Below are 22,700 nucleotides of genomic sequence, written 5' to 3' on the forward strand. Positions count from 1 at the left end.
TACCCCCCCGCAATTTTTTTCTTTTCTTAACTATGTTATTTATTCATTCCCTTTTGTTGCCTTTGTTTTATTGTTGTTGTTATTATCTGAGACCGTCAGAAATCGAGAGGGAAGCGGGAGGTAGGGAAAGAGACACCTGTAGTCCCTGCCTCAGCCCTGTAGCTGGGGGCCGGGGGGCTCGAACCCGCATCCTCGCGCTGTAACAAGCGCGCTGCCCCCCCCCCCGCCCCCGCCTTCGCCGTCACAGCGGCGCGGGGAGACTGTCAGGGCAGAGCCCGGGGGCAGCGACTCGGGGTCAAGGTCACGGGTGCGGGGCGGTCGCGCGCAGGCGCGAGCGGCAGCCACCCAATTGGGGCAAAAGCCGCGCCCCGCAGTGGGCGCCGCGTCCTAGGCGCGCAGGATCCGGGCCCCGCCGGCTGGCCACGCGGAGTCTGCGCGCTCTCACCTCTGCGGAGCGGGGCACGGGCCCGGGCGAGCAGCGCGACGGCCATGGAGGGCAGGACAGCCCGCGACTTCTCCTGAGATCGCGACCTCGACCGCTGGCGCGGGTTCCGGACGGAGGGGCGAGCGGGAGCCCGGGCGGAGGAGGCGCGTTTCCTATGTCGGGGGCGGGGCCTGAGCTGAGGCGGGCGCGGGTTGACGCGTGGGGGCGGGGCCTGGGCCGTGGAAGCACCATTCACGCGGAGGGGGGCGTGGCGTGGAAGCACCATTCACGCGGAGGGGGGCGTGGCCTTGGAAGCGCCATTCATGCGGAGAGGGCGGGGCCACGTCTCGGGCGGGGCCACTGCGGCCCCTCGCGCCCCGCCTCCCGCCGTCCCTTGCCGGGGTGAGGTTGCAGGGCACCAAGTCTGAGCTCCGAGCTCTTTGGGCCCCGGGACCGCGGCCTATCTCCCCTAAACGCTAACCCTGGGCCAGGAAAGCGTACCTGCCCCGACCGCTGTCTCGTCTCCCGACACACAAGACTGCTTTTTCTCAGATGTCCCCAGCTGACGTCTGCCTCCAGGCCTTTGCAATCGCGGGTTTTCTAGGTTGGGATCAGGACTCAACTCACAGGAGGCCAGCTTTCTTTCTCTGCCCCACAACCCTTCCTCCTGTCTTTATCTGTTCGCCGCACTTAGCACCTGAAATCATCTCGGTGGCCCCCTTACTCTGTTCTTGCCCAGTGCCTGGGGTTGCCTGGGAGGCAAACTGCATTCCCTCTAGGGTCGTAGTCCCACGTCTCTCTCTAGAGCAGGGCACGGCCCCCAGCACCATGCATCTGGTGTTTGGAGTCCTCTGATCGCTGCCCAAGAAGCCACTGGCGATTTCACTTTTAAAAATATATATTTATTTATTTATTCCCTTTTGTTGCCCTTGTTTTATTGTTGTTGTTACTGTTGTCGTTATTGGATAGGACAGAGAAATGGAGAGAGGAGGGGAAGACAGAGAGGGGGAGAGAAAGAAGCAGACCTGCTTCACCGCCTGTGAAGCGACTCCCCTGCAGGTGGGGAGCCAGGGGCTCGAAACGGGATCCTTAGGCCGGTCCTTGCACTTTGCGCCACCCCCCCCCCCCATCCCAAGTATCCACATATCCCTCACGCTGCCTTTCTCTACCCATGACTCAGCCAGTGAGGACTCACGAAAAATCCTGTCTTCCTATAGGGCCTTGCTCTACTTCTTGAAGACCAATCAAAAGAGACAGCAAAGTAATGCTACCTTCCATTTTAAAAAGAAATGTACTTGGGGCCTGGCAGTAGCACACCCGCTTAATCGCACATAGTATGAAGTGCAAAGAGCTGCGTAAGGATCCAGGTTCAAGCCCCCAGAGCTCCCCAACTACAAGGGGACTGCTTCACAAGCAGTGAAGCAAGTGTCTCTTTCTCTTTCCCTATCTCCCCCTCTTCTCTCAATTTCTCTCTGTCCCATCCAATGAAAAATGGAAAAAGGACCTCCAGGAGCAGTGGATTCGTAGTGCCAGTACTGAGCCCCAGTGATAACCCTGGAGAAAAAAAAAATACATTTAAAAAAAAATCCTCTAAATCACAGTACTTGAAAGCCAATGAATCACTGTCACTGGCAGATGCTCAGACATCTTCCCCATCTTTCCCATCACCCCATCTGGACACTAGTTCTGGGTGGAAGAGAAGAGGGAAAAAAGCAGAACAGAGACGGAAATAAATGGGTGATGTTTGTGAGCACAGCACAGTAATTGCTTCAGCTGTCACAGATCATCTATACCAAAAAAAATTTTTTTGTTTTTTTTCTTTTACCAGAGCACTGCTCAACTCTGGCTTATGGTGGTGCTAGGGATAGATGCTGGAGCATAACCATTATGCTATCTCCTCCATCCCACCACTTTCTTTAAAACTGCAGTTTGGGACCTTAAGCACAATGTAAACTTTATATTAAAGCCATGCACGTTTTAAACTAGAGACAGAAATCAGACAATGGCTGTTTTTGTTGTGTGTGTGTGTGGGGTGGGGGGGAGGTGGAGAGAAAGTGCCAGGGACTGAACCCAGGGGCTCACACATGCAAAGTATATGCTCTACTACTGAGCCACCTTTCGATTCCAAGAGTTGCATGCCATTTTTGTAAAAACTGTACTTACAGTTTTACAGTGAGGTGAAATATACTATAGGTAAAATATGCCAACAGACTTAACTTCCAAATATGTATATAAAATTTTAATTCTCAAAGCCCCCCTGCAGGGCCAGGCAGTGACACACCTGGTAGAGTACACATATTACAGTCAAGAACCTGGGTTCAAGGCCCTAGTCCCCACCTAAAGAGGGGGGAAATTCACTAGCTATGAAACATTGCAACAGTGTTTCTCTCTACCTCCCTCTTTCCTCTCAATTTCTCTGTCTCCAAAAAAAAAAAGAGGGGCAAATAAAAAAACAAACAAAAACCCCTCAGAGTTACCTAGTAAAATGAAGCAAAAATATTAAAACCAAAAGGCACTACTGTCCCCAATGTCTCTAAAAACCAGCTAAACGCATTACTATTTATAGAAAGGCCACACTGGAGCAGGGGAGATAGCTTAATAGTTATGCAAACAGACTCTCATGCCTGAGGCTGCTAAATCCCAGGTTCAATCCCCCACACCACCATAAACCAGAGCTGAGCAGTGCTCTGGTGTTTCTCTCTCTCTCTCTCTCTCAAAAAAAAAAAAAAAAAATTAAATAAAATAAAAAAAAAAAAAAGGCCACGTAAAAAAACTCAGAATGAGGGCCCAGGCAGTGGTGCACCTGGCTGAGCGCACATGTTACAGTGCTCAAGGGCCCAGGTTCAAGCCCCCGGTTCCCATCTGCAGAGGAAAGCTTCACAAGTGGTGAAAGCAGGGCTGCAGGTGTCTCTGTCTCTCAATTTCGCTGTCTCTATCCAGTAATGAAATTATGTAAAAAAAATTTATACTGCACAAGGACCTGGGTTCAAGCCCCTAGTCCCCACCTGCAGGGGGAAAGCTTCACAAGTGGTGAAGACCCACAGGTGTCTCTGTGGCTCTTTCCCTCTCTCCCCATTTCCTCTCAATTTCTGTCTATCTCTAGCCAATAAATAAAGATAAAAAAATTCAACTCAGAATTATACCCACCCCATGCCTGCCTCCACCATCAAAGCAAACCAGGAAGACAGGTACTGTGAAAAAAAAATTTTTTTATTCCAGTCTCTTGTGGCAAAATAACATTTTATACAAATAATTCACCCAGTTTACTTTGTACACAAAGACAATACAAACTGGAATGAGGATCTTTAGGTGAAGAGGAAAAAGGAGAAAGGAGAACAGATCTGGTCACTGATATTTTTTATATTTTGTGAAAAATAGATTTACAGGGAAAAAAATATACTCTCACAACTTGAATAACTTTAAGTGATCGTTCTAAAGTGAGGGGTAAATCTACCCCCATTAGATCCTTCTCATGGCTTAGATGTCCTGTGACGTGGAATGTGAGGAACATGACGACGACGACATGATTGGGCTCTCATACCCGGACACGTGTCTCCGTGCACTGGCAGGGAGTCTGGGCTGTGATCTGTAGGACAGCCTGTCCCCATCCCCCAAACCTGACATCATGGTAACAATGGCCACCGGAAGAAAGTGACTTTACTGAGGAAAAATAGTACCCTGGGAGCCTACTAGGGGTGGCAGGACACACTAATGCAAGAGATCTAGGTTGTACATTTAAACAGCCTGTGAAATCCATTCCAGAAATGAGTTCTACTTCTACTGAAAAAGGAAGCTGAAGGTTCACTAGTCACCACCACTTCAGGAAGTGCCAGTCTGTGGTCAGCCCCAAAGTCCCTGAATGAGCCTGTGTTTGGGAATAAGAGGCGCTCAAGACTGTGGGTGTCTTGAGGAAGTACTGCATGCCCTGGAAACAGCTTTCTCTATAAGGCAGCTTGGAGCTAACACACAGGAGAGGACAGCCTTCCTTAGCCCACAACTACTTCCGTTGCTATTTCTTCAGTGTGCTCTCTAACCAGGGTCTTCTTTGGAAAACCTAGAAGGGCATCTCAGCCCAAAGTCTTCACAGGAAAAGAGAGCCTCTCTCCCACGAGATTCCAAGGCAGAGAGACAGGAGCAAGACAGGGAAGGAAGGGGCACAGGCAGCAGGCCCCCAGTGGCACCAGGCAGGCCTGCCAGTCTGCTGGAATGTGAGCTACTCTCAGGTGCCAGCTCTAAACAGAGGGCATGGCCTCCCCTCGGAGGTGGCGCTCTTCCTCCCAATGTATCACCCACAAGGTTACAGCTATGGACAGGCCAGTTCCCTTAATGGTGGGGCCTCAACTCAAGCCTGACGGTTCAGCTACTTTCAGAAAAAGACTTCCTTTCTCTCCCTAATTCAGGTTAAAAAAAAAAGAGTTTGCATTTCAAACTCATCCTTGCTATACCCCCATAGTGGTGCTTCTTCAGAGTTTCTGAGTAGCTAGAAACAAGAATCCAGAGTCCCAAGTACAGCACAGAGGACTTGTAGACTTCTAAGTTGGCCTGAAATCCCTGTCCTCTGGGCACCAATTGAGCGCTTGGCTTCAAAACGGCCTCCAGAGAGACCTGAAGCAAGCGAGCTTGAGAGGCACACCACTTTGGGAGTACTGAAAGAGGGTTGTTGAAGTCAGAGTTCCTGATTCCTCTGCCCTTGTAGGCCTCTTCCTAGCAAAAGTTAACACTGCAGATAAGAGGTTGGCCACCATTTTACAAGACGCCCACCAGAGGCACATTTTTAAGACACTCTCCACTGAGCAGCACTCTGGGTGGCTCCAGACACCACATCCAGGATAGTAATTCAAATACCAAAAAGGCTCCTCCACTGGGCTTCTGTTTATAGAGGGAAAGGGTATTCTGAGGCTCGGGAAACACACACACACACACACACACACTAGGGGACCTGCAGGCAAGGAGCAGTGCCAGTGTCTGTCCACAGATGGGAAGGGAAGGAGGGCGACTCTCCCCAGCAGCACACGACGAGACAGAGCTGGACTTAAGGCACGGGGATTTGTAGTGGATTCCAGTTCTGAGGTCGGCCTCATCTGCTAAGCCAACCGCTCTGCGGGAACACGCTGCCTTTCCTCCCTCAGTGGCTGGATCCAGTGCCAGCACCCGGGGGTACCGACAGCTTCCTCAGGGAAAAAGCTGCCAGCACCTGACACAGACCAGGCTCTGGCCTGGCACAAAGCACTGGGCCAAGGTTCAAGACAACTTACACTCCAGAATCCCAAACAGGGAGCAACACCTGGTAGAGAATGCACGGGGGTTTGGGCAGCCAAGTGCCGGCCTTTCTCAGCCCGGCCCCCCAGCCACTGTCGCAAGGCGCTTGACAGACAGCCTTCGGGTCAGTTCTGTCCTGCCTCACAATGGCTATTTACCGGGGTCCGGGGCCTCCTATGGCTCCCCTTCTGTCAGTGCTGATTTCGGGCCACGTCATAACTGTCTGGCAGCTGTAGACTTTGTGCCGAGCACAGGCACCCACCCAGCCACCCAGCCAGACAAGTGTGGGGAGCTGAGGCAGCGTGGGTCTGCTCACTTCAGGCCCAGGGTTAGAAGCCCACAGGATGTACAAGGAAGCTTTTCTGAGAACTCACCTCTTGACAGGTCACGCCCAACAAACAAGAGTTCTTACCAGTTTGAAGGCTCGGGAAAGAGCATGGATCACTTAGGCCTGGCCTGTCAGGAGATGGTTTCAAAAACTCCTTCAGCAGAAAGGCAGATAGGCAAATTCTCATAAGGGAGAAATCTACAAAGAATTTCAGAGGCAAATCCCCATCGGAAGTAAGTCCTCCGGCCCGTTCTGTGTAGAGATCAAGTCCCTCCTTTAACAGAGCTCTTGACTTCTCAGTCTCCTCGCCTGCCCCTGCCCCCCCCCCACCAGATCAATGCCATCAAAGTCTAGCCACATCACGTAGCAGAAACCTCCCCCAGACCAAATTCAGTAAAGCCTGCTCTGGCCCGGGAGCTATTACCACCCAAGAGCAAAACCAGCACGTCCTGCTTTAGGAGTCGGGGGCCAGGAGCAGAACAAGCTCATCCTTCCTCCAAGACGGAGCAGGAAGGCACCGACCACCACGCAGAAACCTCGGTGCACCCTCGGGAGGGCCGGCTGAGGAGCCCGGAAGGCTCCATAAAGGGGCCTCTCGCCTCGCCTGCCTTTCCTTCCCTAGCGGCTCCACCCGGCAGACGGCCTCCTAGTATGCCTACACAAAGGCCCCAGCTCCTTTCAAGTTGGTCTAGAGGGCTGCACAGGCTGAGGCCAGATCGGCTGATGGCAACACCAGAGTGAGAGTGGGAGCTGCCCGCCTGGGAGAGGCCCACAGTTGAGCTTCCCTCAGCACCTAGGAGCCTGCAGAGAAGCTGCAGGCGGGCCGGCCACAGCCTTCTCAGCCAGCCTGCGCTGCCCGGAGAACGAGCTTGGCGGGACAAGCGGTAGGCGGCTCAACTATGTGAAAATCAATTTCCTTTTAAAAAAATCTTCATTCCAGAAGCCCTAACCTAATCATACCTCTGTAACCTCAGGGGTAGGGAGATAGGGGAGAAAGAAATACTGGGGTAGAAGACACAGCACTGCTTGGCATCTCTCTTGGAGCACAGGAAACGCCGCCAGCCTTGGCTTCCCGGGACCAGCTTCCATACATGTGTGGCAGGCAGCAGCTTCAGCCACCTGTGTGCCAGGACGTTGGGCCACAGCGAAGTCCACCCATCTGCCCCTCTGCAGTCACTGGCCTCCGTTATAGGCGTAGTCAGCCTTGTTGTGCATCACCAGCTTGTCGTCAACAAAGTAGAAGCTGTCAGAACGGGTCTCATACGGATTCTCGATCATCAGACGAACTGTAAGGGAAATGGGAAAAAGAAAAGCTTTTCAACAAGACAACAAAGAACCCCATCCAAAAATGGGGGGAGGACTTGGACAGAAAATTCACCACAGAAGAGATCCAAAAGGCCGAGAAACACATGAAAAAATGCTCCAAGTCTCTGATTGTCAGAGAAATGCAAATCAAGACAACAATGAGATATCACTTCACTCCTGTGAGAATGTCATACATCAGAAAAGGGAACAGCAGCAAATGCTGGAGAGGGTGTGGGGTCAAAGGAACCCTCCTGCACTGCTGGTGGGAATGCAAATTGGTCCAACCTCTGTGGAGAACAGTCTGGAGAACTCTCAGAAGGCTAGAAATGGACCTACCCTATGACCCTGCAATTCCTCTCCTGGGGATAGATCCTAAGGAACCCAACACATCCATCCAAAAAGATCTGTGTACACATATGTTCTCGGCAGCACAATTTGTAATAGCCAAAACCTGGAAGCAACCCAGGTGTCCAACAACAGATGAGTGGCTGGCTGAGCAAGTTGTGGTCTATATACACAATGGAATACTACTCAGCTGTAAAAAATGGTGACTTCACCGTTTTCAGCCGATCTTGGATGGACCTTGAAAAAATCATGTTGAATGAAATAAGTCAGAAACAGAAGGATGAATATGGGATGATCTCACTCTCAGGCAGAAGTTGAAAAACAAGATCAGAAAAGAAAACACAAGTAGAACCTGAAATGGAATTGGCGTATTGCACCAAAGTAAAAGACTCTAGGGTTGGGTGGGTGGGTGGGGAGAATACAGGTCCATGAAGGATGATAATGACATAGTGGGGGTTGTATTGTTAAATGGGAAACTGGGGAATGTTATGCATGTACAAACTATTGTATTTACTGTTGAATGTAAAACATTAATTCCCCAATAAAGAAATAAATTAAAAAAAAAAAAAAGCTTTTGTCTGAGTGTATCCCTTGGACTAGGTGGAAATAAGCTTAGATGTCTTCTAAAATTCCAGCCCTTCAAAGAATTCTCTTTTAAATACTGGGTACTATGAGCTTCTGAGTTGCTGAATCTTACTTAATCTGTAGTAAGAAAAAAGAACCCTTGGGGGTCAGTGCACACCAGAGGTCATCTTTAATTTTTTTTGTATTTATTTATTTATTCCCCTTTTGTTGCCCTTGTTTTATTGTTGTAGTTACTATTTAAAAAAAAAAAAAAATTCCAGCCCTTCTAGAAATTGTGTGCATACTTTGTGAGGGCAGGGGTAGACAGCATAATGGTTATGCTTATACAAAGATTATATCATACCTGAGGCTCTAAAGTCCCAGGTTCAATCCCCTGCACCATGATAAGCCAGAGCTGAACAGTGCTCTGGTAATAAAGGGGAAAAAGAGGAGGAGGAGGAAAGAAATTGGGGGTATACTTTGCCAGAATAATGAGGCCAGAAAGGAAGACAGACCCTGTGAATTAGGGAGCACTAGGACCGCAAAGCTCCCTAAATGTGTCTGTAATTCCCACTGCAGCGAATAAATGTGTCTGTAATTCCCACTGCAGCGAACACTTTTCTAAAAGGATTTACTTAGTAACAAAAAAGAGAGGGAACAAGAGAAGCAGAGCGTCACTGATGGACGTGATGCCAGGAGGAGAACCCAGCACCTCATGACTGTGAAGACAACGCTGGGCGCACCACACCCGCCACTTGCGGGCTTACTTCAGTCAGTTCTGACGTGGCCCTCCCTGGTGATCTCCAGCCTCAACTCTCAGACCCTGGACAACTTGGCTTTGCCCTTTATCACGTGCACCACACACACTGACTTGAGTGTTCTGGCATGTTCCCTAGCTGGACATTCTGGTCCAAGTTCAGGAAGCTGTGCTTCACTGTGCAACTTCCCACAGACACCCCTGCCCACCCTCATGATTTTAATCAGCCAGCGACTCAGCAACAGGACTGTCTCAGGATCCACACTGAAATCTTCTCTTTGCTCAGACAACTGTCCAGATCTCTACCCAGACAAGAGTCAATGCAGTCGAGAGATTACTCCTGATCAGCTGTGGGTTAAGTGGTTACAGGCTGCACTGCATCACCAAGAGGAAACGACACTGCTCCTACAGTCCTCTCAAGGTGAGCCTGAGTACTTCAAATGATTTTAACCTGGGGGCCGGGCGTTAGCGCTATGGGTTAAGCCCACATGGCGCAAAGCGCAAGGACCGGCTCAAGGATCCTGGTTCAAGCTCCTGGCTCCCCACCTGCAGGAGGGTTGCTTCATTCACAAAGTGGTGAAGCAGGTCTGCAGGTGTCTATCTTTCTCTTCCCCTCTCTGTCTTCCTCTCCTCTCTCTATTTCTCTCTGTCCTGTCCAACAATAACAGCAATAACAACAACAACAATAAACAAGGGCAATAAAAGGGAAAAAATAGCTTCCAGGAGCAGTGGATTCATAGTGCAGGCACCAAGCCGCAGCAATAACCCTGGAGACAAAAAAAAAAATTTTTTAACCTGTTCAAACCAAAATCATCCATTTATAACCAGAATACTTTCATTTTCTTTTTAATATTTTTATATTTATTTATTCCCTTTTGTTGCCCTTGTTGTTTTATTGTTGTAGTTATTGTTACTGATGTCACTGTTGTTGGGTAGGACAGAGAGAAATGGAGAGAGGAGGGGAAGACAGAGGGGGAGAGAAAGACAGACACCTGCAGACCTGCTTCACTGCCTGTGAAGTGACTCCTCTGCAGGTGAGGAGCCAGGGGCTCAAACCAGGATCCTTATGCTGGTCCTTGTGCTTCACGCCACCTGCACTTAACCCGCTGTGCTACCGCCCAACTCCCCATTTTCTTTTTTTAAAGCAAAGTTCTTTCTTTTTAGTATTATTATTATTATTATTATTATTTAACCAGAGCACTGCTCAGCTCTGGCTTATGGCAGTGTAGGGGATTGAACCTGGGACTTGAGAGCCTCAGACATGTAAGTCTCTTCGCATAACCATTATGCTATACCCCACCCTAGTTCTTTTTATTTATTTTTTTGCCTCCAGGGTTATTGCCTGCACCATGAATCCACTGCTTCTGGAGACCAATATTTCCCCTTTTGTTGCCCTTGTTGTTTTATCATTGTTGTGTTTCTTGTTGTTGCTGTTGTCCTTGGATAAGACAGAGAGAAAATGGAGAGAGGAGGGAAGACAGAGGGGGAGAGAAAGACAGACACCTGCAGACCTGCTTCTCCTCCTATGAAGTGACTCCCCTACAGGTGGGGAGCCAGGGGCTGGAACCGGGATCCTTATGCCTGTCCTTGTGCTTCAAGCCACGTGCGCTTATCCCACTGTGCTACCGCCCGACTCCCAGTTCTTTCTTTTTTAAAGACTTTATTTCCTTATTAATGAGAAAGATAGGAGGAAAGAGAGGAAGAACCAGAACCAGGCATCACTCTAATTCATGTGCTGCCAGGGACTGAACTCGAGACCTCGTGTTTGAGAGTCCAATGCTTTATCCACTGCACCACCTCCCGGACCATCTGACTTTCATTTTCTTTTAGCTTATTGGTTTCAAGAAGGAAAGCTATATTGCCTTGGGTAAAAATGTGAAATTCTAGGCATAACCTTTTCCTGCAATTATCTATGTACTGCAGCAGGGTTCAAACCCAGATTTGGATGCGCTCAAACACCCTGCCTCATCTCAGCAATCCTCACTGCCCCTGGGCACAGTAAGGCCACATGAGAAAGTTCCTGGTTTCCAGAACATGACAATTTTGAGGGATTCTGAGGAAACCAGTCAGTGTATGTATTTCCTTCTCGGCAATCCAGCCCCACCGTTTACAGGTTCTGCTCTGACCCTCACTGTCCTGGGGCAATTTCTACTAGTTGGCAACTGATCCGAGATGGCTAGGTCAAAACCCCCAACACTGGCAAAGCCTGTTCCTTCTGTGAGTCCGTCTCTTAGCCTGTCAGTCCTTCCTCAGTGCCTTCCCCAGGTCGCCCTCTGCAAAACTACAGGACCACGGACCATGCTTCCCAAGACAGGGCTCTCACCATGTTACTCCTGCCCCACAACCTGTAAGCCCTTGCTGTTTCCTGCAGTCTAGTCTTAACAGTTTATGTACCCAAGTCCCCACCCCTCCTTTAGATTTCTTTATGAGAGAAGAGAGAAAGTGAGAACCAGAGCACCGCTCTGGCACTTGGTGATGCTGGGAGCCAAACTTGGGTGTAATGCGTCCTTCACCTCAGCTCTCCCTGGGCTGCCTAGCCAACCTGCTTGCAGGGAAAGAGAACGGGGAGGTCCTCGGACCTCTGGTTCTGTTTAGCTCGCAATCTCACATCTAGCTTTGGTGACGGAAAACGTGAAGGTCTAAGAGTGGAGCAGGAGCCATGACTGCAACCCAGTGGGGAACCATGCTTAACTGAGGCTGGGAGTGAGAAGTGCCAGGGTTTGCCTCAGGCCTCTTCTTACCTCCCTCAGTCACTCCCTCTCCCACAGAAGGCACCTCAAAAGGATGGCCCATTTTACTAAACCTTCAATGGTCCCCTACCAGCAGAACTGGAGTTTGAACTGTCACATGGGCACAAGAAATGAGAGGCCTTAGGTCACATGACTGGATAAGCATCATGCCACTAGTTCCCTCCTCAGCCAAAGGAGGGCGGAAATCCAGTGCATTCCAAGGTTTACTCTTCCAGCCCTAGGAATCTGGAGGCCTGCGAAAATCCAGGAATATCCCCACCTGCAGGGGAGTCGCTTCACAGGCGGTGAAGCAGGTCTGCAGGTGTCTGTCTTTCTCTCCTCCTCTCTGTCTTCCCCTCCTCTCTCCATTTCTCTCTGTCCTATCCAACAACAACAACAACAATAATAACTACAACAATAAGACAACAAGGGCAACAAAAGGGAAAAAATAAATAAAATAAAATAAAAAGAAAATCCAGGAATACGTACTGACATCCTCAGAAAGCTGGGGAAACTCGTAGATATGTTCACAAGTGTTCCTACTGCTGGGGATGCAGAAGCCAAAATCAAAGTCAAAGTTCTTCAGCAAGCGTTCCCGGAAATAGTGCCGTTCGATCATCCGGAAGTTTGACACAGGTCTGTCTCCCACTGTGAACTCCACCCTGTGAAAGACATCTCTGTGAGCCCCACTTTGCCTCTCCCCCTCTACAGCTAACCTGACGCCCCACCAGGAACACTCTTCTCTGCGGCGTCCCCTCAGCAAATACTGGTACTCACGTAGCCCCCACTGTGCGGAGGCGGAGGAATGCTGGCGTGAACTGGTAGCGAACAAAACGTCCTGCGCTCATATCCACATCCTCACCTTCCTCTTCCTCCTCCTCCTCCTCTTGGTCTGCAAGAGCAGAGAGTACTTACTGTGTGGCCACCACCTCCACACCGCCAGGGCCAACATACCTAACTGGATGTACCAACATACATAACAGCATACCTAACTGGAGCACCCCAACAGGCAGTCCACTGGCTGGGCCCTGCACCTGTAGGTGTTACTATTATCTCCATGCTACAGATCAGAAAGTTCAAGCTCAGAGAGGCTTAAGAAGCCAGGCGGTGGCGGGCCTGGTTAAAGGCACACATTACAGAGAGGCTTAGGTAACATGTTCACAGATCCCAAAACAATAAAATGAGTGAGTAGAAGATTTGGATCCAGGCCTGACTTGAAGCTTGTTTGTTTTACTAGAACACAGCTCAGCTCTGGCTTGTGGTGGTGAACCTGGGAACTTTTGGTACCTCAGGCTTGAAAGCCTTTTTGCATAACCACTGCCTGTTCTTAAATACCAAACTATTTCTTTTCTTTAACATCTTTTAATTTTTATTGGGACCGAGAGAAATTAAGTGGGGAAGGGGAGATAAAGGAGAGGAAAAAGAGATACCTGCAGCCCTGCTTCACCACTTGTGAAGCTTCCTTCCTACGGGTGAAGACAGGAACTTGAACCCCGGTCCCTGCATATGGTAAAGTGTCCGCTCAATCAGTTGCACCACTGCCCAGCCCCACTATTTCCTTTCCACAGAACCTGAGAGCTTGGAACATATCCTAAGAGCAAGGTCTGAGATATAAGTTAGAGAACTGGGTCCCTGATGTGTCTGTGTCAAATAGGCTGGGTCTGCTGCTGAGTACTGGCTACTAACAAGGCTACAGGCTTTCAAAGACTGTGAAAATATTGAGGCCGTGTGGGAGGCTGGCACACCAGGTTGAGTGTACATGCTTCAATGCACAGCCAGCCAGGCTCACACTCCCAGGCCCCACCTGGAGGGGGAAAGTTTCATTGAGTAGTGAAGCAGGGCTACAGGTGTCTCTCTCTCTCTCTCCCTCACTATTCTTCCCCCCCCCCCATTTCTAGCTGTCTCTATCCAATAAATAAAAATAATAAGTAACATTGAAAAAGGGGCCGGGTGGTGGCGCACCTGGTTGAGCGCACATGTTAACAGTTCTCCAGGGTGGTCTGGGAGGTGGCCGCTGCGATACAGCTTTGGACTCTCAAGAGTGAGGTCCTGATTTAGATCCCTGGCAGCACACGTGCCACAGTGATGTCTGGTTCTTATATATAAATAAAATCTTTTCTTTTTTTTTTTTTTTTTTTTAAAAAAATGGTCCGGGAGGTGGCGCACTGATAAAGCTTTGGACTCTCAAGCATGAGGTCCCAAGTTTGATCCCCAGCAGCACATGTACCAGAGTGATGTCTGGTTCTTTCTCTCTCCTCCTATCTTTCTCATAAATAAAATCTTAAAAAAAAAATTCTTGGGGTCGGGCGGTGGCGCAGTGGGTTAAGCGCATGTGGTGCAAAGCACAGGGACCAGCGTAAGGATCCCAGTTCGAGCCCCCAGCTCCCCACCTGCAGGGGAGTTGCTTCACAGGTGGTGGAGGAGGTCTGCAGGTGTCTGTCTTTCTCTCCCCCTCTCTGTCTTCCCCTCCTCTCTCCATTTCTCTCTGTCCTATCCAACAACAAATGACATCAACAATGGCAATAATAATAACCACAATGAGGTTACAACAACAAGGGCAACAAAGGGGGGAAAAAATGGCCTCCAAGAGTGGTGGATTCATGGTACAGGCACCGAGCCCAGCAATGACCCTGGAGGAAAAAAAAAAAAAAATCCAAGGACCCAGGTTCAAGTCCCCAGTCCCCATCTGCAGGGGGAAAGCTTCACGAGCGGTGAAGCAGGGCTGCAGGCTCTCTCTTCCTCTCCATCCAACCCTCCCTCTCGATTTCTGGCTGTCTCCATCCAATAGATAAGGATAATAAAAAAAAAGAAAAAAGAAAAATTGAAGGAAAGCAAAACAGAGATTGTGAAAATATCTGGCTGCCTAAGAAGTGGCACAGTGGATATAGCCTTGGCCTCTCAGGTATGATGTCCTGCGTTTCTGAGTTTGATCCCTGGCATCACATGTGTCAGAGTGATGCTCTGGTGTTCTCTCTCATTAATAAATAAATATTCAAAAAAAAAAATTCTGGTTGGCAGCAAAGTTAAATCCCTAGGAAGAAGTTTGTGATTAAATGGAAGACAATGGCCTACAGTCTTGGGGGACTGTACTTCGCACACCACTCAGGTCCAGCACTCTCACCACCTGGGGAAAAGTGAGGCAGGTGGACAAGGCCAGTGCTCTCTGGTCCATCACCGAATTTCAGAAGATGAAAATTCTGAAGAGAACTTGAATAGTAACAAGGAGTCAGTTCCTCCTAGAAGCAGCCATCTGGTATACACTAGGGGTATGGCCTCTAGTACAGGAATGGATGGGGACGAGACAGACGCCCTTTTTATTTTTTAATTCTTATTTTTATTGATTAGATAGAAGCAGTAAGAAATTGAGAGGAAAAGGAGAAGTAGAGGGGAAGAGAGACAGAAATACACCTGCAACACTGTTTCACTACTTGCAAAGCTTTCCTTCTGCAGGTGGGGACTGAGGGTTCACACCCGGATTCTGTGCTTGCAACACGTGCGCCGCCACCTGGGCCCAGAAGTCCTTTATGAGAACAGGAGAGTTGCTCGGCGGGTAGAAGATGTGCACTGTGTATGTGCAGTCCGGGGTTTGATCCCAAGCAGAGCCTATGACAGAGCAGTGCTGAGCAGGAGTACATATCTTAAGAGCAAAGTCTGAGACATCAGTTAGAGACTTACATTAATGATGTAATCCAAAGAAAACCTGACCAAAACTTTTCAGGGATTTGAAATCACTAGAACAAATGGTAAGGGGGATCTGGAGTTGACTTCAGTTCTGAGGTCGGTCCACCTGGTGTGATGATGAGTAGACCATTCTGTGGGGAGTGTGTTTCCCCCACTGTTGGATCAGCACTGGGTTAGCAATGTACTGGTCCTTGTACTTGGTCAGTATGAGTCTAAAGACTGTTGAGGCAGTCCTGGAGGAGCACAGTGAATAGAGTGTTGGACCCTGAGTCCTGAGGTCTTGAGTTCAGTCCCCAGCACCGCACATGCCAGAGTGATGCTGCAGCTAATCCTCGGAAGGGTTGTCGATACTGGTGTTCTCACATCTAACTCCAGGGGGTGCTAAATTCCCAGCGACAGCCTCAGAGACTGAGCTGTTGCCTAGCCAGTGGTGAGTCACCCTGAACTGCATCACTAACTCAGGAAAGGTCTTTTTAATTTAAAGAATCCTAAGTAAATGAGTTCAAAGGTCTGGGCTTTGGTTCATCTAGAAGATGGTAGAGATCAAATCCAAACCAGCAACTGGGAGAGATGGTTCAGCAGGGAGGGCACATTTCTTGCATGCCTGAAGTCCCAGGTTTGAAGGGCCACACACTGGGGCAGAGCAGTGCTCTGATCTCTGCCTACCCCTGATCCCCCAAGTAAATTTTTAGGGAAAAAAAAAAAAAGGATTCCAGAAGCCAGGCAGTGGCACACCACAAAGTGCCATATGTTATCACTCTCCCTACCTCCCGTATCACAAGAAAAGAAAAGAGAGAGAGAGAGAACCATCCAGCCAGGCCAAGTTGTTGGCTCCAAAGGACTGCTACAATGCAGAATCCTACCTGAAACACAAGGTTTGGCAATCTCAAAAAGCACAGTCCCAGTCTCCAAATCTCGAATTTTAAATCGGGTAAAATCAATACTGTAGATGTTGTCTTCAGGTTTGCACAAGTAATCTAAAAATGAAGAAGAGAAAAGTGTTGTTAATTCCCCAAACTGCCATCTATTCCTCAGGCTTCACTGCAAAGCCAGGCTTTCCTTTTTTTACAGTCACTGAAAGCACACCCCAAGTTTCCCTACTGTATTACAAACACTGCATCAAGGGGCAAAAAAAAAAAAAAAAAAAAAAGAACGTGATTTGAATTGAAGACTAAGTATACAGATATAGGTACAGATAGATCTGTTAGAACGAGGACTTTAGGAACCTCTCAAAAGTGGCCTAAAACCTTTCCTGATCGGAATTTGTATTAGAAACCCATTTAAAAACAGACTCTCGGGAGCCGGGTGGTAGCACAGCAGGTTAAGCACAGGTGAAGCAAAGTTCAAGGACTGGTGTAAGGATCCCAGTTCGAGTCCCCCCCCACTCCCCCCCCCCCCGCTCCCCACCTGCAGGGAAATCGCTTCACAGGCGGTGAAGCAGGTCTGCAGGTGTCTGTCTTTCTCTCCCCGTCTTCCCCTCCTCTCTCCATTTCTCTGTCCTATCCAACAACGACGACATCAAAAATAACTACAACACTAAAAAAGCAAGGGCAACAAAAGGAAATAAATAAGTATTTTTTTTAAATCTTTAAAAAACAGAGCTGAGCAGTACTCTGGTAAGATAAAATACAACACTTACGCTGGTTTAATGGCTAATGTAGTGCTTGCCAACCATAAACTTCATGAAGCAGAGATCAGCAAACTCTTTCTGCAGAGGGCCAGATGATTTACGCTTGGCCACACACATCCTCTGACACTACTACTCAGCTCTGTCACTGTTGTAAAAGTAGCTGCTGACAGCATTCAAGTGAATGAGCAGATTGTATTTCAACGAAACTATGAATTTTATATACCCATGTTCGCAAAATATTCTTTTTATTCTCTAGCAATTGAGAAAGGCAGAAGCCATTCTGAGCTTGTGGGCTGTACAAACGCAGGGCAGGCCTTCCCTACACAGGCAGCAGGACAGGGTTAGGCCAAAGTGAAGCAGAGCCTAGGTCAACCTGAGCTGCTCATCAAAATTGTCCTGATCTTAGACAATGTCACTCGGCGGAGTGGCGGTGTAGATAGTTATGCAAAGAAACTCTCACGGCTGAGGCTCTGAAGGCCCAGGTTCAATCCCCCGCACCACCATAAGCTAGAGCTGAACAGTGCTCTGGTTAAAAAAAAAAAAAAAAAAAAAAGGAAGAAAATAAATGTCACTGATGTCTAACACTGACTGACTCCTCACTGCACTGCCTCCAAGACAGTCCGGCATGCAGCCTTCATCCCACCTGCTGGTGTTCACCATGTCAGGCTTTACAAGCCATTTCTCCAGTGAAGTGACCAACTTGAGATGCTCCAGATTCATTCTGCGCTTGTAGGATAACTCAATAAAAAAGCTTCCTTAACGGAACAGACTCTAAGAAGAGTAGTAAGACTTGGAGGTTACTGAGCTCTGCACAGCGGCTTTCTCCGGTGAGCTACAGAGGGCCAGCACCAAGCCCAAGTTCCTCGACAGGACCCAAGGCCCGCTGAGCGTCGCCTGACTCACCCTGGCTACCATAAGAAGACAGGTCGGTCAGGTCAGGAGCTGGGCATGTCTGCACTTTTAAGAGTCCCGAATGAAAAGTGGGCCAGGACAGAAGCTAGCCAGTGGGGGAGACAGCATGGCGGTTAGGCAGATTTTCATGCCTGAAGGTCCAAAGTCCCTGAAACAACCTTTTCACAAGGTGTCAGTGACCCTGATTAGCAGTATCTTCTAAAGATACAATGGGGGGAGGGAGTGGTGGCGCAGCTGGTCAAGTGCAGACATTATTTATTTTCCCTGTTGTTGCCCTTGTTTTTTATTGTTGTTGTAGTTGTTATTGATGTTATTGTTGTTGGATAGGACAGAGAGAAATGGAGAGAGGAGGGGAAGACAGAGAGGGGGAGAGAAAGACAGACACCTGCAGACCTGCTTCACCGCCTGTGAAGCGACTCCCCTGCAGGTGGGGACCCGGGGGCTCGAACCAGGATCCTTAGGCAGGTCCTTGCGCTTCGAGTCATGTGCCCACTGTGCTACCGCCCCACTCCCAAGTGCAGATGTTATAATGCCCAAGGACCAGGGTTCAAGCCCCTGGTTCCTACTTGGAGGGGGGAAGCTTCACAAGCTGTGAAGCAGGGCTGCAGGTGTCTCTCCTTCTATAGTTCCCTCTTTCTTCTAAATGTCTCTGTCTTCTCCAAAATAAATAACTTCAGGCATCCAAAGGACAGTCCCAACTCAAAAAGATGGAGGATGAAGCCACCAAAGAATCCAGAATCAAACCCAAACTATTTTAGGTGATGGGAAACAAGCTGGCCCGAGGTACACCCCCAAAAAACTTTTTTTTAATATTATCTTTATTTATTTATTAGATAGACACAGTTAGAAATTGAGAGGGAAGGGGTGATAGAGAGACACCTGCAGCCACACTTGACTGCTCATGAAGCTTTCCCTCTGCTGGTGGGGACCAGGGGCTCAAACCCAGGTCCTTGCACACTGTAACATGTGCGCCCAACCAGGTGTGTCACCACCTGGCCCCTCCCCCAAAACTCTTATCTGCAATCATGATAAGGTGTCTCCAGCAAGCCCGAGCTGGGGTACACCTGAGCTGACCACTAAAGCCGATCACACAGCAAGGCAGCCCCCATCCGTAAGTGTGGAGGGGAGAGGGCTGGAGGAGGGTGATGCAAACTGGGGGGAGGGGGGAGAAGGAGAAAGGGAGTCCTTAGACTTGGCAGAGGAAAGAGAAGGGGGGGCTGGGCGGTGGCGCAGCTGATTGAGAGCACACACTGCAGCGCTCAAGGACCCAGGCTCCAGCCCCCGGTCCCCACCTGCAGAGGGAAAGCTTTGCGAGTGGTGAAGCAATGCTGCAGGTGTCTCTCTGTCTCCCCGTTCCTCTTGACTTCTGGCTATCGCTATCCAATAAATAAAGAAAGAAAAAAAAAATTAAGGGAGCCAGGCGGTAACGCAGCGGGTTAAGCGCACGTGGCACAAAGCCCAAGGACCGGCCTAAGGTTCAAGCCCCCGGCTCCCCACCTGCAGGGGGGTCGCTTCACAGGCGGTGAAGCAGGTCGGCGGGTGTCTGTCTTTCTCTCCCCCTCCTCTCTCCATTTCTCTCTGTCCTGCCCAATAACAATGACATCAATAACAATAATAACTACAACAATAAAAAAAAAACAAGGGCAACAAAAGGGAATAAATAAATAAAATATTTTTAAAAAGAGAGAGAGAATGGGGAGGGGCTGGGCGGTGGCGATGCTGGTTGGGCGCACAGGCTACAAAGTGCACAAGGCCCCGGTCCCACCTGCCGGTGGGGGTGGGGGAAGCTTCACAAGTGGTGAAGCAGGGCTGCAGGTGTCTAACTCCCCCCCCCCCCAATTTCTGTCTCTGTCCAATAAGTAAATAAAACCAAGGGAAAAAAAGTCTTAAAAGAGAAAACGGGTAGAAATGTAGAGCAGGGGGTGGGGGTGGGGGTCCATCTTTCTTTTTCTTTCTTCCCCGTCTTTCATTAAAAAAGCTGCAGATGGGGCAGGGGTAGATAGCATAATGGTTATGCAAACAGACTCTCATGCCTGAGGCTCCTAAGTCCCAGGTTCAATCCCCCGCACCACCATAAGCCAGAGCTGAGCGGTGCACTGGTGTTTCTCTGTGTGTGTGTGTGTCTCACTCTCTGCATCTCTCTCAAAAATAAAATTAATAATAAAAAAAGCTGCAGAATGTGGTCCGGGAGCTGGCGCAGTGGATAAAACGTTGAGGGTCTCTCAAGCATGAGGTCCTGAGTTCAATCCCCGGGCCGCACATGTAACCTGAGTGACGTCTGGTTCTTTCTCTCTCTCCTATAAAATATAATAAATAATAAAAATATTTAAAACAAAAACAATGGGGGGGGGTGCAGAACGGCTGCACTCTCGGCAAAGCGGCATGTCTGAGACCCTGGCCGTCATGAACTCATTAACACAAGGCACAAACGCAGGATTCGCATTTCCCGACTTGGCTCGGCAACTTGAGACTTTATTAAAACAACCTCGCCGCGAGGGGCAGTTTTAAGTGTGCACGGGACGCCGGGACGACGAGTGAGGCGCACGAGCCCAGCTGCACACCGCGGGGTCGGGGTCGGGGGTCGGGGGTCGGGGGTCGGGGGTCAAGGCGGGCCCGGAAGGGGGCGGGGAGCGGGCGCCTCGCTGACCAATGGGCGGAGGGCTTCCGGGCTCTGCGGGGCAGCGGGTCCGCTCGCCGGGAGCCCAGGGGAGCCCCCCCCCACGCCGGCGCGGCTGGGTGATGCCTGGCGCGGCCGGACTGGCGGGAAGGAACCGCAGCGGGTCCGGGTGCGGGCGGGGGCCCCCGGCGGGGCAGCGGCTCAGCCCGCCCGCCCAGGCGGCCGAGGGGACTCACTCTCGGTGACCCGGCCGAGGCGCAGGACGTGCTCGGGCCGGATGGCGTCCAGGGCCAGCAGCTCCTGCTCCGTGACCGCCGCCCCCAGGCCGTCGTCGGCCGCGTGGTGCGGCGCCTGTCGCCGCGCCTTGAGCCGGTTCAGGACGCCGCCGCCCGCCTTCTTCTTCTCCTCCTTGCTGGACACCAGCCCCCCGGGCCCGGCCCCCGAGCCTACGGCCGCAGCCTTCGGGTTCGACCCGTTCATCGCTCCGCCGCCAAGATGGCCGCCGCCTCCACAGCGCCGTAACTATGGAGAGCGGGGGCGGGGCTTTGCGAGGGGCGGGGCTTGTGCGCGAGGGGCGGGGCTTTGCGGGGCGGGGCCCGCGAGGGGCGGGGTCGACCCTGAGCCCGGCTCTGGTCCGGCCAAGCGAGCCCCAAGGGTAACTGAGGCCCGAAGGTCTTTCCGGGATTTTTATTTTTTTATTTTAATCTTTTCTATTTCTTTCTTTCTTGTGGGGCCAGATGACCTTCTGTTCCACAAATGGTGGGCAAGGCATCTTGAAAAAAATGTCTTCTAATCTGTAGCATGGAATGCATTACTTTATCATGTTTAAGAACCCAGGTTCTTGGGTCCATGCTCCCAGAGGGATAGAGAATGGGAAAGCTATCGGGGGAGGGGGTGGGATATGGAGATTGGGCGGTGGGAATTGTGTGGAGTTGTACCCCTCCTACCCTATGGTTTTGTTAATTAATCCTTTCTTAAATAAAAAATAAAATAAAAAAAAACCCAGGTTCAAGTCCCCGGTCCCTAGCCGCAGCGGGGGGAGGGGGGGGAGGGGGTGTGTGCTCCCTAACTAATGAAGCAGTGCTGCTGTTTCTCACCTTGCAATATCTCTGACCTATCAAATAAAAATAAACACATATTTTTTTTTTAAAGTACTATAAAGGCAGCTTTCTAGTCAGATTGCTTTTTTTTTTTTTTTTTTTTACAGAGCACTAGGGCTCTGGCTTATTGCAATGCAGGAGATTGAACATGAAACCTCAGAGTCTGGGGCATGAGTGACTCTTTGCATAACCACTGTGCTTTCTCCCCACACCCAGATTGCCATTCCCAAACCCTGTTCTGCTTAGGCTTTGGGCAAGAATTGGGCTAACTAATAGGAATATAAGACCAGGACGGCAGAGGTGGGGTCTGCCAGATTTGATGTACACAGTTCACGATGCGCCTCCTTCCTCTTGACTAGCCCATTAAGTATGGATGAAAAAGAACCAGACTGCATACTGTAATGGGACAGCTGAAGAGTTGACAGTTGGGGAGAGGAGGCTACATGGAGCCTGTCAGTCAAGATTTCACTTGTTGGAGGAGGGGTGGAGAAAGCTGCCCTGTTATAAAAGAAATAGATCCCCCTGGAATTCTGGATCCATACTCCAGTTAGAGGCCAGGGCCTGACTGATGCAAAATGTGTCAGGCCAGCCCGGAGACTTGATCTTGCTGACTTCCTCTTGCCAGTTGTGAGGGGATGGGCACGGGGACAGGTCCAGCTTGGTGGAGCAGTTGTGGCCAGGCTCCCCTCTAAATGCTGCTGGCTTTAACTGGCACTTAGCCCGCTGCGCTACCACCCGACCCCCGACAAGTTTTTCCTTTTAACCTCAACCAGAGGGCATAGGCCCTGACTCCTTTAATTGATAGTAATTTTTTAATGTTGACTTGGATCAAAATGAATCACTTCACTCTTGAGATACGTGTTAATTACACCTTGTAATTTCATCTGAAACTATCATAATTACGCTTTCTGGATTACTGACAATAAGAATGCTAGTATGTATTGATTAGAATACATATAATACTTCACATTAAATAATCAGTGCACTTCAGATTTTTATTTCAACTTGGAGCCGAGATTACTTTGCCAAAAAATGTATTATTTTCGGGG

General features: G+C 49.7%; 1 protein-coding gene across 1 annotated transcript; it reads right to left on the reverse strand.

Annotated features, from left to right (window-relative positions):
* Positions 1-3,613: 3,613 nt before the first annotated feature.
* On the reverse strand, positions 3,614-21,055 carry UNC119B (unc-119 lipid binding chaperone B). Its single transcript, XM_007525265.3, has 5 exons — positions 20,788-21,055; positions 16,256-16,369; positions 12,489-12,603; positions 12,201-12,373; positions 3,614-7,297 (listed from the first exon to the last, which is right to left on the reverse strand). Exons 1-5 carry the CDS (start codon positions 21,029-21,031, stop codon positions 7,185-7,187), a joined length of 759 nt encoding a protein of 252 aa, XP_007525327.1. The 5' UTR covers positions 21,032-21,055; the 3' UTR covers positions 3,614-7,184.
* Positions 21,056-22,700: the final 1,645 nt, after the last annotated feature.

Source organism: Erinaceus europaeus, chromosome 6 (genome assembly GCF_950295315.1).
Source record: "Erinaceus europaeus chromosome 6, mEriEur2.1, whole genome shotgun sequence".
Taxonomy (NCBI): Eukaryota; Metazoa; Chordata; class Mammalia; order Eulipotyphla; family Erinaceidae; genus Erinaceus; species Erinaceus europaeus.

Excerpts from the sequence above, each read along its gene's own strand:
- UNC119B (XM_007525265.3), bottom strand. The coding sequence starts at position 21,031 with ATGAACGGGTCGAACCCGAAGGCTGCGGCCGTAGGCTCGGGGGCCGGG. Across the intron at positions 16,370-20,787 it reads CCTCGGCCGGGTCACCGAGA|ATTACTTGTGCAAACCTGAA; the intron begins GTGAGTCCCCTC and ends CTTCATTTTTAG. Across the intron at positions 7,298-12,200 it reads CCAGCTTTCTGAGGATGTCA|TTCGTCTGATGATCGAGAAT; the intron begins GTACGTATTCCT and ends TTTCCCTTACAG.